Below are 11,982 nucleotides of genomic sequence, written 5' to 3'. Positions count from 1 at the left end.
ACCCCTACCTTTCCCTCCCCCCACCTCCCATCAACCCTCTAACAACAGATGTAAAAAAAAAAGCATGAGATAAACCTGCTGAACTAGGTGCGACTGACCACATCACATTCAGTAGAGATGGTTTACCTCACATCACCTCCTCTTCATTATCCCCCCCTCCCATGCCTTCTCCTCCCCCAACCCTTCCCCAAGGCTTTTTCGACATTACACAGGGTAAAAATGATTACCAAAAGAATTAAAACCCATCCTGCAAACTTTCCAACTTAGTCAAACTCCCTTAGTCCATGACATTTACACATAGGAAAACAAGTTGAAACATTTTGGGAGTACTCACAAACTATTTATTGTTAAGTACGAGGGAGAAGTCTGACTTGAATAAAATAAAATCATGTTTAATAAAATGGTTGTGATTTCGATACAATTTGGATATCTTGCTGTTACATGTACATATCGAAAAACCGCCATAGACCTTTCATTAGCAGCAGCACAGAGCTGTACTTATTTATTTGTAATAATTTCAGCTATTAAATTGAGGTCTGAAAACCCATTCAGAGACTCTGTTTTACCCTAGAATGTTTACGGTACAAAAATGAACATGTTTGGACTTTCAAGTAATTTCCTATGTATGCATCTACCACCAAAAGCTGTAACAAATTGGCAACCGGTCGCTATAGCTAATGACTCATCTCATCAAAAGATAATTTGTAAACAGTTTCTTCTTCAACCTGTTTGATTGTAACATGGAAACACTACAAACTCTTTTTAAGCACAAGAAACAAAAAGGTTATAAAATAAATGTGGAGAATAGGTCCCTTGTGAAAAGTCTACCAATTTTCATGCCCCCCCCCCATGCAGACTAATGTACCCCCACCCTTTCCCCCATCTATGCCAGAGCCACGCAGCAAACATATTCCCACGTTAAAAAAGGATTAAATTGTCCCAAAATTGTTGGTGCCCCTCCAACTCAATTCCTGGCTAAAGGCCTGGAACATGGATACCATTACAGCCAGAATAAACAGGGGTAGGGTGGAAGTGAAAGACAAGTTAAATATTTGGAAATCTGTTATAATATCCCTCTCACCCTCCTCTAGACCCACCCTCCTCCCCCACCCCCTTCCCTCAAGTCCCCCATCCCATCATCAGATTACCAATCGTTATCAAACATTAAACCGTACATTTTATTGATTAACGGCCATCAAAATCTACCGGTACTAAATATAGACTACTGCAAAAACTAACCGACTGTTTTACCCTTTAAACTATGTACAGAGGATAATTCACAGAAATCAAGTTGGTCTAATACAGATGGTTATGCTTGGATAATACTAAAATTACATGACTATAGTTCACTTCCTAACTGTATTCAATCAAGTAAACTGGTTCGATGATCTCTGAAAACAGTTTAATATGTTTCTTCTCTATGTTGACAATCAGTTGTTGATATAGAGTGTCTAGGCAACTCGATACAGTAACGAGTTACAAAACAGTTACAATAGCATACAGATTTGATACCACGTCTCGAGTCAATACTTGTCACCGAGTAACTGACCGTAATACTTCATATGTAACTGGTTGTATATAAACAGCGTTCCGTACCTTGACGCAGTACTTAGCAAGTATTAGAGAATATTCTGTAACGAGTTGTAGTCACATAGTGTTCTGTAACCTGTTACAGTACATACGACATGACGTACCTTTACTAATCTACCACACACACCGTAGATACAAAAACTTTTCACATGGTTTGAGAGAAATTGACTATTCACTTGCATTGTATGTCTCTGTATCTGTAAAGGATAGCAACTTGTGTTGTCAGAGACCCAAAGAGATCATGTTCTGGTTGTTGCATAGCCCGAACTACAGTCTGTTTTAACAGTGATGTTCACGGGGGTCAGATTCTAAAATCCACCCCTCTGACCATTTTAGGTAGGTAGAAGGAACTTTTATGGTAAGGACAGATGAAGATTATAATTTTGATAAAGGAGGTGAAGTGGCCCAGGGGTTGTTCAAATCTGACTTGACATGTGTGGGGGGGGGGGGGTGGGGGTGAATGGGGATCTCCTCCAGTAAAAAAGTGATAAAAATTAGATGCCAAATGGTGCAATCTGAAGCATACTGAGACTATAAATTAGGTCTATAATTAAAGTCTATCATTAGGTCTACAAAAAGGTCTATTATCAGGTCTGCAGGTTGGTTGCTGATGCCGAGATCTATCGAGCTCTCAGCGCGACCAGAAACAAAGACAGCTGTTACCATTAATCCATGCTCCATCTACATTATCACTACTGACTCAGTTACAATTGTTTACAAATTACTCTTCTCAAGTACTAGGTGATGGCTCACTGTGAAGACCAGTACCAACATCACAGTAAAACCCTCTTGGTTAAACGACAATGTCTCAAGTCCATGTGTGACATTCGGCACGCATGCAGATGAGATTAATGAAACCACAATGTGTGGTCTTCTGATCCGTATGGACAAATTGTTGGAATTTATAATGAGCTATCTATCAGTGGAAATGTGCTTCGAAAGGGTCTCAGTCTTGAACGTGTGGATATTCCTTGTTAACACTAAAACTGCCGTGAACTAGTCGTCAAACACAAACATACACCCCTAGATATCTGTTCAGGTATGATGCAACTCATGGACTTTCCAAACAGACGAGGCAAATTTTGACTGCCCTCCCAAGGCAGAGAAATAATGACCTTCAGAGGCAAGCCGAGTCGACCTGTGCCTAAACAGGTTCATTACCACCAGTAAATGAGAAATAAACTAACAAATATTGCACCAATTGGTAATAAGCACTCTTATCCTAAAGCATGCAAATCTATGAAATGAACAGGATTCCCCCATCTTTTGTTCGGTTAAAGGTGAAAAGTACATTAACAAATTTTCATCCAAACCCCAGAGCATTTTTGTACGTATTCACCCTACCAAGTACAAATCAGGGCAGAACCTTACATGTTTTCCTAGTACCATTCACAAAAGAAAACTCTCTCCTGCTATTACCAGTACAGTCACAATCTTTATTACCTCATCTCTCATCTGTTACGTCATCATCACTTCCTATCTGTCCGAGAGGGGACATCCAGGAGAGGGGAAGGGTGGGGGGTTGGGGAGGCCTCGGGTCGTAGACTGATTTGCCTTCTTGCTAGTGTAATGCTACCACCGTGGTGTCAAAGTAATATCAAGAACAGGAATCCTCAAGATTACATCTAGCTAAGAAATCCCTTTTTAAGTAAAACCTAGCACACGTCATGTTTCTACGCAAGAGACTCTTGTCTCCTTCCCGTGGACTGAACGAACCTCTCTTGCTAACTACCACCGCCGGTGCTTGTGGGAGGAGGAGGAGTAGGGGGAGGAACTTTCTCGTCTGGTTTGGTTTCCGTGGCAATCCCCGTCGGCTGCATTTTTTCAGAGGGAGCAGCGTCCTCCCCTCTATCCGCGGGTGATCCTGTCTTCTGAGAGGCAGCTGTGGACTGCTCCTTGGCCGAATCTTTCTGAGACGTCGAGTTAGCTTCCTCCGTCCCCGATTTGGTGGAGGTCCAAATGACAGTTTTTTCTTCTCCGCTCCTCACAGCCGGAGACTCTCTCCTGTGGTCTTGCACTCCGTCTGTCGTCCTCGGATGAGATGACAGGTCTGTGACTTCGGCACCTCCGTCCCCTCGCTTGCTGGCTTCGTTCGACGGTGGTACTAGGTTTTTGTCGGTCGGCGGTCTCCCCTGAGTGGTTACCGGTGGGGCTGCCTTCTTTGGGACCGTTCTCTGCTTGGGGAAACCGCGCGACTCGATCAACTCTATGCCGTCATCGTCGTCTTCGTCGTCAAACTCGTCGTCGTCCTCGTCCAGTAGAAGGTCCTCTTCACTCTCGTCTTCAAAGTCTTCGTCCAGCAGTTCGCCTACGAAATATAAAAAAAGATCAATTTCAAAACTCGAATTTTCTCGTCCGTGTTAGATAACTGCTGTAAATCACTCGTGATATGATGAAACAAAAAAGAAGAAGAAGGACAGAAACATCCACTGAAGAAACTGGATTAAGTAAAGATGATGGTTAGCATTCGACACTGTTCCAGAGAAACGCAGGAATGTGTGCTGCAAGTGCAGGATAATGTCAGCAGAATCAGTACGTATTCTCATGCGAGTATTTATTTGGTGTGTTGGAGCTTAAAAGTAATTTGTTTCGAATTGGTTAAAGAGGTCCCCAGTAGCCTTTACCACATCCAACCAAAAGGTTGATTCAATAAAAAGACTGCTATTGATCAAACTGAGACAGCACGCTACACTCATAGTTCATTTCACTACATGATAGCTTACTGGTGTGTAGGGTAAGATTGAGTCCATTCTTACTACCTCGTCTCCTATCTCTACTGCGTTGAATTAATAACACGTCAAATAACGTCAAATAAAAACGTCTGAAAACAGCAAACAATGAACTGAGTTGAAAAAGAAACTTGTGTCAATATTTTAAATGAAGTTTGGAACACTTTCAACGTTACTCTGTATTGGAAAGATGTCATGGAAACATAATTTTCACATGAACAAAAAAAAAATTGCTTAATTTGCAAAATACTATTTTTCTCGAATGGTGATTCAAATAAGAGTACTGGAACATGACATAGCAAAATACTAAAAAATACTTATACTAAATATTCATAACATAGTTAAGCGAGCCTCTGGCTCAACTTTTACATATTTTCGATGGTTTACCTTCGTTTTCGAGTAACTCGAGATCTTCATCTTCGTCCATGTCAAAGTCTTCGTCTTTTTCTTCCTCTAAAACGAGAATTGATTCATCTTCGTCCTCCTCCCCTGAGCTGTCCACCATGATGCCATCGCTGAAGGAAAATTAAAAACAAAAGAGTTTATGAGATCAAGAACATTCCATCTGACACCACCTGAAGAAGGAATGATACGTAGAAGAAAAAAACATATTGAGTATATGAGGCCATCTCACCCTGGAGGTAGACTTGACCAAAATCTAGGGTAACACCATTCTCACTGAGGCAAATGACACTAGCGACATGATAAAGTCACCATAATCACTGAGGCAAATGACATACTTCAAGGACAAAGTGGATACAAGATCAGTGAAAAATTGCAAATTTTATGCACCTTTGAATCAAAGACCAATATCTAATTGTATCCTTAATGATATTAAGTTATAAATTTGTGTGGCAATAGCGCAGAGTTAGTGATGCCATTATGGCAATTGAGCCAAATACGTGTTTGTTTTCCTTTCTAAGGTATCGATTATTTTTTTCCAATGAGGAAAAAAATAATCTTAAAAAAAATTTAAAGAATGGTTCTCTATTGATGAAATTCTACATGAAGAGAACATTGAGGACTGAACAATCTTTTGAAATGTATCACATCTGAAGGCCAAATGTTATAAAGGAACCAATTTTTGTAGAAAACATTTGCCGCTTTCTGTTGTGAGGGAGGTTTGTCTCGTAAATATATATACAATATATCCATGAGTTATGGTACGCTGCCTGCCACCAAAACATCACTTTACACTGCCAATCCTTACACAGCTCCTCGTGAGTCAATCACTAACCACTGCGCACATTAAACATTTGATTTTCTGAATATTTCAACACAACGTTGACGATTCCAAAGATCTTGGATGATATTACAGTACCTTGATACATCAATTGTGGAATCTTCAGTGTGAACCTGGAAGTACTTTAGAGGGTTGGGCCAGATGTCATCCCTTATAAACTATAGGTATAAAAAGAAACAACAATAAAAATACCTATTGAATCCCCATAGAAATGTTTCATTTTGTTTCTGCATCGTGCAAAATATTTCATGTGGATACTTTTGGGATCTGGTACAATGCGATTGTTTTTTTGAACATTGCACAACAGTATAAGTTTTTAATATTCTCAAAAACAAGCTCTTTTTCAACAGAATATATATATATATATATATATATATATATATATCTAGTAGTATTATCAATTAGTCCATTCCATCAAAAAAGAGCTCAACATCATCGAATGGTGACAGAAGGAAGAAAACTACAACCCCCCTCCCCCCCACAACAAAGAAAAATAAAGTCGATACTAAAATTCCTGGTACACGTATTATATACTTCATTTAATAGAGGATGACTAACATGTGAGACCTTTATAGATAGTTACACAGTGACTGACAATCATCTACTGATAAACACAATTGAATGTCAAATATTTTAAAATATTATTACCAACTTCCCCCCACCCCTTCCTTCCCCATCTCAGGCAATCGCTTTCTATTTCAACTTACCACGGCGATCTTGTCCTGGACTGGATTTGCATTTTGTAGAAACCAGTGGAAGAAACTCTGAGGTTGACTCTTGCTGGAACTAGCTGATGCCTCGGTGACCCGTGTGAGATCGTGGCCGGGTCTCCATCGTATCGGTGTAGCTTTGCTCCTCAGAACACCTATGAGGAACGTAATGAGGATATTACAGGGGTAGTTCACGGCTCTAGATTGAAGTACAAACAAACCCTTGTGACAGAGTTTGACGAATGTCGCAATGTAAATGTACAAAAATAGAACAAGAGAAATGGGAAACGAGAGGCAGAAGGAATCGGACAAAAATGTGGAAATAAAAGTAGGACTGAAGCAGACGAGTATGCGTCATTATCAATGAATTATGTTTGGATTGATAAACGGACGGGTAATTATTACAACAAAGAAAGAGTACATATTATTGAGAACACATCGTTTTGATGTGTTGATGATCAGTTGACACCTGAGATGACACAAGCAACATACTTTTCCCCCCTTAACTGTTGACTATCATAATCACATAGTTGATATATACTCTTTAACTGCACTGCATTTTTAAACTCATACAAAACCCAAAACCAAGGGAAAGGGAGATATTTTGATGAAACTGTACTATAACAAGGATGGGGACTAATAATGCAGGGGGAAAAAGTAAGAAAGGTAGGATTGTTAAGACAACCTGTCCAACGCACCTCCATATATCAATTTGCTTCTAAGAACAACATTGTAAGAAGCTTTAACCAGATAAATGGATGAATTAAAACAATATATATTTTACTTGACTAAATCTTTTGCAATGAAATTTAACTGGTTAAGATAATGACCTACATGTTTAAGCGTTTTTTTCCCCCACTGGTTGTCCGAACAGTTAATTGTGGTTGACCAAAAAATGTTGCAAAATAACAAAGATTGAACAAATATGTACACTGTAGGAAGGATGTGCAAATCTGGTGACTAATACACCACTTTTGGGCCATCAAAACTCCCTTTTGGTTAGATCATAAGCCTACACAACTATTTCTTGTCTGTGACAGCAAAGTTCTCCAAAAGTGGCAGGGGTTTAGATACCAATTCATCATTTGACCAAATTGGGGGTAACTTAGTTGCAACAAAGTTTGAATTTGATACAAACAACTACCCTTCCGAAGGGGTGACCACCAAAGCTTATTTGGTTGTCCGAACAGAAATTTGGTCATGTCCAATGACCGGACTAGGTTAATTTACTCAAAGTCAAGTCAACCAGCAGCTCTTTGAGTACAGCTGCTTCAATATCTTATCTTGTCTTACCTGATTGTCCAAATGAAATTTCCTTACAAATAACCTCATTTTCAAAATATGGATTTGGCTCAAAAAGAAAAGAAATCTTGAAGCCAGATACAGAGTCATCAAATTCTTCGACATGGAGTTTTTTAAGGTACTGAAGGCAGTCTTCATCGGCTTCATTGATGAAGTGACTGATATGATGGTGGTTAATAAGCTGAGGTGAAAAAAACCATAGGTTAAGGGATGTAACAATGCAAAACTGTTAGGCAAATAAATAATTGCCGAAAATATAAAATCAGTCGATAATATATATATATATATACATTCCAACGTTGTTTGGTGATGTAACACCATAGAATGTGTGCTTTATATAACATTCCTGTGTTCAATGTGTTCTAAAAAGGGCAGGAGATGGGGGTGGGGGAAGGGAAGGGTAGTTGGGGGTTATGGTACAGCAAGCAGAGTTTATTTGTGTGTATAAATGTATGTATGTTGGATGGTGGCAGTAAACTGCTGGAGGTGAAAGCCTTGCACTGGAATGCACACGTTTAAATCCAAGCAAAACTACCGAACATTTTTCCAACATTTTTTTCCAAGAATCTACACGTTGGCTTAAGGGAATGATTACAGAGGAAAAATTTCAAGAGACTGTTCTGATGCTTTGTCAAAGGATACAGTGGTCAGCCAAAACTCTGGAATGTGTTGGATCAACTCGGACCTCTTGTAATAAACGGGTTTCTTCGATTCTCTCAACGATTTTTCAATCTCCATCACCTTCTGGTTGGCCGAAATGGTCATTTCCTCGATTTCAAAGTCACACTCTTGGATGCCTTCGATCACTCTACTCAAGTCTACATGATCTACGGCTGCAAAAGCTCTTTCGCTGGCTTCGTAACCGTTCAACTTAGCGGCCCCCGCAGACTGGGGGTTCTTTCTGTCTGTTAGTGTCTTTGTTTCAAGTTCATTGGTGTTTGCCTTGTTTTCGGTTGGAGGACTACCGATGTCTGGTGTGACCGACGGAGGCTCCGCCTTGCTGGCGGCGTGAGTGCTATCATTTGTACCGCCTTGTTCCTCACTCACAGAACCGCTTGCTGGGATTTCTTTGGCTGGACCATCTTTAGCATCCGGTTTGGCAGTTTCGGTTAAAGTGTTAGCATCTGGTTCAGCGGTTGCAGCTACCGCGGTAGCATCTGTACAAGGTTTTTTAGCTGGAGGAGGGTCAGTCTCAGAATCCATGATACTGTAAAAAAAAACATAAAATGGGTGAATGATACCGTTTGCATAGACAACCATATCTGGACAATCAAATCTTAAGCTAATTCATGTTTAATTAGCCAAGGCCTATACTGTTATGAGACGAAATTGACCACTGGTGGTTGAACTGGGACTGCAAATACATCAAATCATACAAAAATGGAATTTTGTGAGTTGTTTTGGCAGTGTGGAGGTTGGACATTCCAGTTTGCATCCTCTTTCCTCCGGTCAAAAATTTGAATCAAAATGTCACCTTTTGCTGTTTTGCGACCTGATATGTCCATTTTCTGCTGAATGTTGAGATTTTGGTTAACTTACTGTCTCCTACACTTCATCCAAAAAGTGGAACAGGGAGTCCGATCAAACTGAAAAAACTCCAACCGATTATATATTACCTAAACGGAGTTTCAACAACATTTAGAGGGAAAAGGTACAACAATATTTGATGTATGTATTTTATTTATTCGCCCGTAGAAATAAATACGTCATCAATATTGTTAAGAACGCAGGATTCTGTGTTTGGGATGCAAAATCTTCAAACTATTTGTATCCGACGGACGCAACTTGTTGAGAGAGAGAAACAAACCCAAGTACACACACACTCACAAGTTTTCACAACTATACAGGCCTACGCAAACCATAACAAAAGACATTATTGAATGAACATGTTGCTTTCTTTTCAAAACAACACAACTTCTTCGCAAAAGAACCAAAGTTTCTCCCAATCCTACAAACGATTGTTTGAAAAACTGTAAATAAAATCATAACCACCAACCGCAAGTTTGTGATGCTCCAATAGAGAGCTAACAACATATCTATTACAGAGAAATGTTGCCAAAAGTATTCAGCGATGCTTTCCTAGATTTCCCGTGATTTGACTGTCTGCAAACATTTCTTGCATCTGCAGTGCTCAATGGACACAAAGTATGTTGATTAACTGCAACTACTTGTAACTTAACTGTCCCCTACAGTGTGGAGATCGCAAAAATTTGAGACATATAGGATATCATACTGTATGTGTGTACTCCAATATCATAAGGCCGTTTTGTCACCAGTTTTGATGAGAGTTTATGGTCCGAAGTTGCATTTGAACTGTCTCTGAGACTATCATGTAATGTAATATTTGAATCATTTTTTTGATCACATAATGTTGTGAGGTGAGAAAATTATGAATTTTATGGGAAGCTAACATCTCTGATACTGAAAAAGATTTTTCTGCTCACAGTTATGTTTGTTTTCTCAGCTTTGAGAATTGCTAAAGTACAATGTGCATTCATACCAGGGTAATTTCTTTGTTGCAAACTTGTTTATATTTTTGCAGTCCCTTTGACCACATGCTTCAAATATAATTTGTTGTGCAACGTTCAGTATAAGCTACTATATACACCATTAAATGCATTGAAACTTGAGTTTATTAATTGACATTGCATAAACAGTTATTTACATACTGTAAATGGGAACGGTATCTGAACTGGCTGGCTTGCCTAGATAGTTGTTGAGGAAAAGGGAAAGTTCGTTCAATTTTGAATGAACCTTATGAATTAAGCTGCATTGTGTAACTATTAGTAGTAACTAATTATGACAGGGGTCAATAAAAGTTGTGAGCAAGTCCTAGGCATTTAGGGGCTTGATATTGTGTACGTGATCTATAAGTTATATTTTCTACGTCAATTTAGGGGCTCAATTAAACCTGGTGAAATGTGCAGTATTTTAACGCTGGGAATTTCTGTCTAGATACTTGTTTTACTTTACATTGATTTCCATTACTCACAGCAAAGGGCATAGCCTATAACATTTTCACAGACGCTATATAAGGGAGTTGTATACAGCATTAGTGTGCATTGTATGATGTCTAGACCAGCATATGTGGTAACTAGTCTATGGCAAAATTTCCTGGTTGGAATTTTACAATCAGTTTGTTGTTGAATATTAGTAAAAGCTTTAATCATTTGATTTTTTGTGTGTACACTATAGCGTATCAAAATACGCTTCCGTTGCACACAAGCAAATGAGTTGTCAGAGGTCATTAGAACTTAGTATTATGTGTTCCTGTAGAGTACTTTAAAGTGTATGTTTTCATGGAGGATTGCAAGGATGCAAGTCTTTGTGAAAACATGGAAACATTTTAAGACATGTAATGTGTCCGGTGGATGCAATTTATAAATTCCTAGTAACAATACTGATTATCTGCCTTCCTCTCTAAATCAACGCCTGCTCCATGGACAAGCAATCATTTACCTTCTCACTTGTATTTTAATTATTTTTTGCACAAAATCACCATATTTATCACTTTCATCTCTTCCTACGAAACGTTCACAAACGAACATTTCCAGTGTCATACATTATTTTAATTATTGTTCGTATGAAATATAAAAATTTCCTGCCTTCATTTCTTAATTTGTTTTATTTATTTCAACTTTATTTTAAGAGGGTAGCCTAACTCGGTTAGCTGGGCCTCATCTTCCCCCAGGCCTTCTTAAATATAGGCTATTTGGTTATAACAAAAAACGTGTGCTCCATACTATTCATATCCCATTTCGATGTTTTGGATGGGGTGCAGGATACTGTAAGCCTACCGAGATATTTACAAAAATGGCCATTAACACATCGACTAACTTAGGCATAGGACCTTTTGGAATTAAAATAGCCACTGTAGGCCTAGGTACGGCCTAGGTCTAATGTTAAACGGTGCCTACTGTAAGTTGTAACTAAGGTTGGCTAGGCTAGGCTTTGTATCACTAGCTTCGGTAGCCTAGCGTTAGGCATATGACTGAAGAACAAGCATGAACTCTTTTACGCACTTATCACGTTTTGGAAGGCAACACTTCAAATTCACGTTTGCATTATAGCCTCTGCAATATCCAGAAGACGAAACGCAGCTGTCACGATGTAACGGAAGTCGTCAAATTAACGAAGATCAGCAACATTTGTAGTAAGTAACAGTTTTGTAGTAAGCAGATCTTAAATAATTTCCTATTCCCGAAAACTGGTTTGGTCAAGTCGAAAGGTGGTAACTAACTAAATTGAATACAAAACCGTCTGCTCTATGTCATTGCGAAAATTCGTCAGGTTTACTTTCTGTTGAATAAAGCCAACCTGGAGGGAGTTTTGCATATCAAATGCAAATTATAAGTGATGCAAATTTGAATATTCGAAGATGTTTCAAATGTAGTTGTTCTCAGTCACA

General features: G+C 39.0%; 1 protein-coding gene across 1 annotated transcript; it reads right to left on the bottom strand.

Moving 5' to 3' along the window:
- Positions 1 to 318: 318 nt before the first annotated feature.
- On the bottom strand, positions 319 to 11,809 carry LOC139960793 (uncharacterized). Its single transcript, XM_071959343.1, has 7 exons — positions 11,597 to 11,809; positions 8,217 to 8,781; positions 7,566 to 7,755; positions 6,270 to 6,427; positions 5,641 to 5,720; positions 4,707 to 4,834; positions 319 to 3,898 (listed from the first exon to the last, which is right to left on the bottom strand). The coding sequence occupies exons 2-7, from the start codon at positions 8,775 to 8,777 to the stop codon at positions 3,315 to 3,317; spliced, it is 1,701 nt and encodes a 566-aa protein (XP_071815444.1). The 5' UTR covers positions 8,778 to 8,781; positions 11,597 to 11,809; the 3' UTR covers positions 319 to 3,314.
- Positions 11,810 to 11,982: the final 173 nt, after the last annotated feature.

Source organism: Apostichopus japonicus, chromosome 20 (assembly GCF_037975245.1).
Source record: "Apostichopus japonicus isolate 1M-3 chromosome 20, ASM3797524v1, whole genome shotgun sequence".
Lineage (NCBI taxonomy): Eukaryota > Metazoa > Echinodermata > Holothuroidea > Aspidochirotida > Stichopodidae > Apostichopus > Apostichopus japonicus.
The sequence above is the reverse complement of the archived record's forward strand: the minus strand, read 5'-3'. Positions and strand labels throughout refer to the sequence as shown.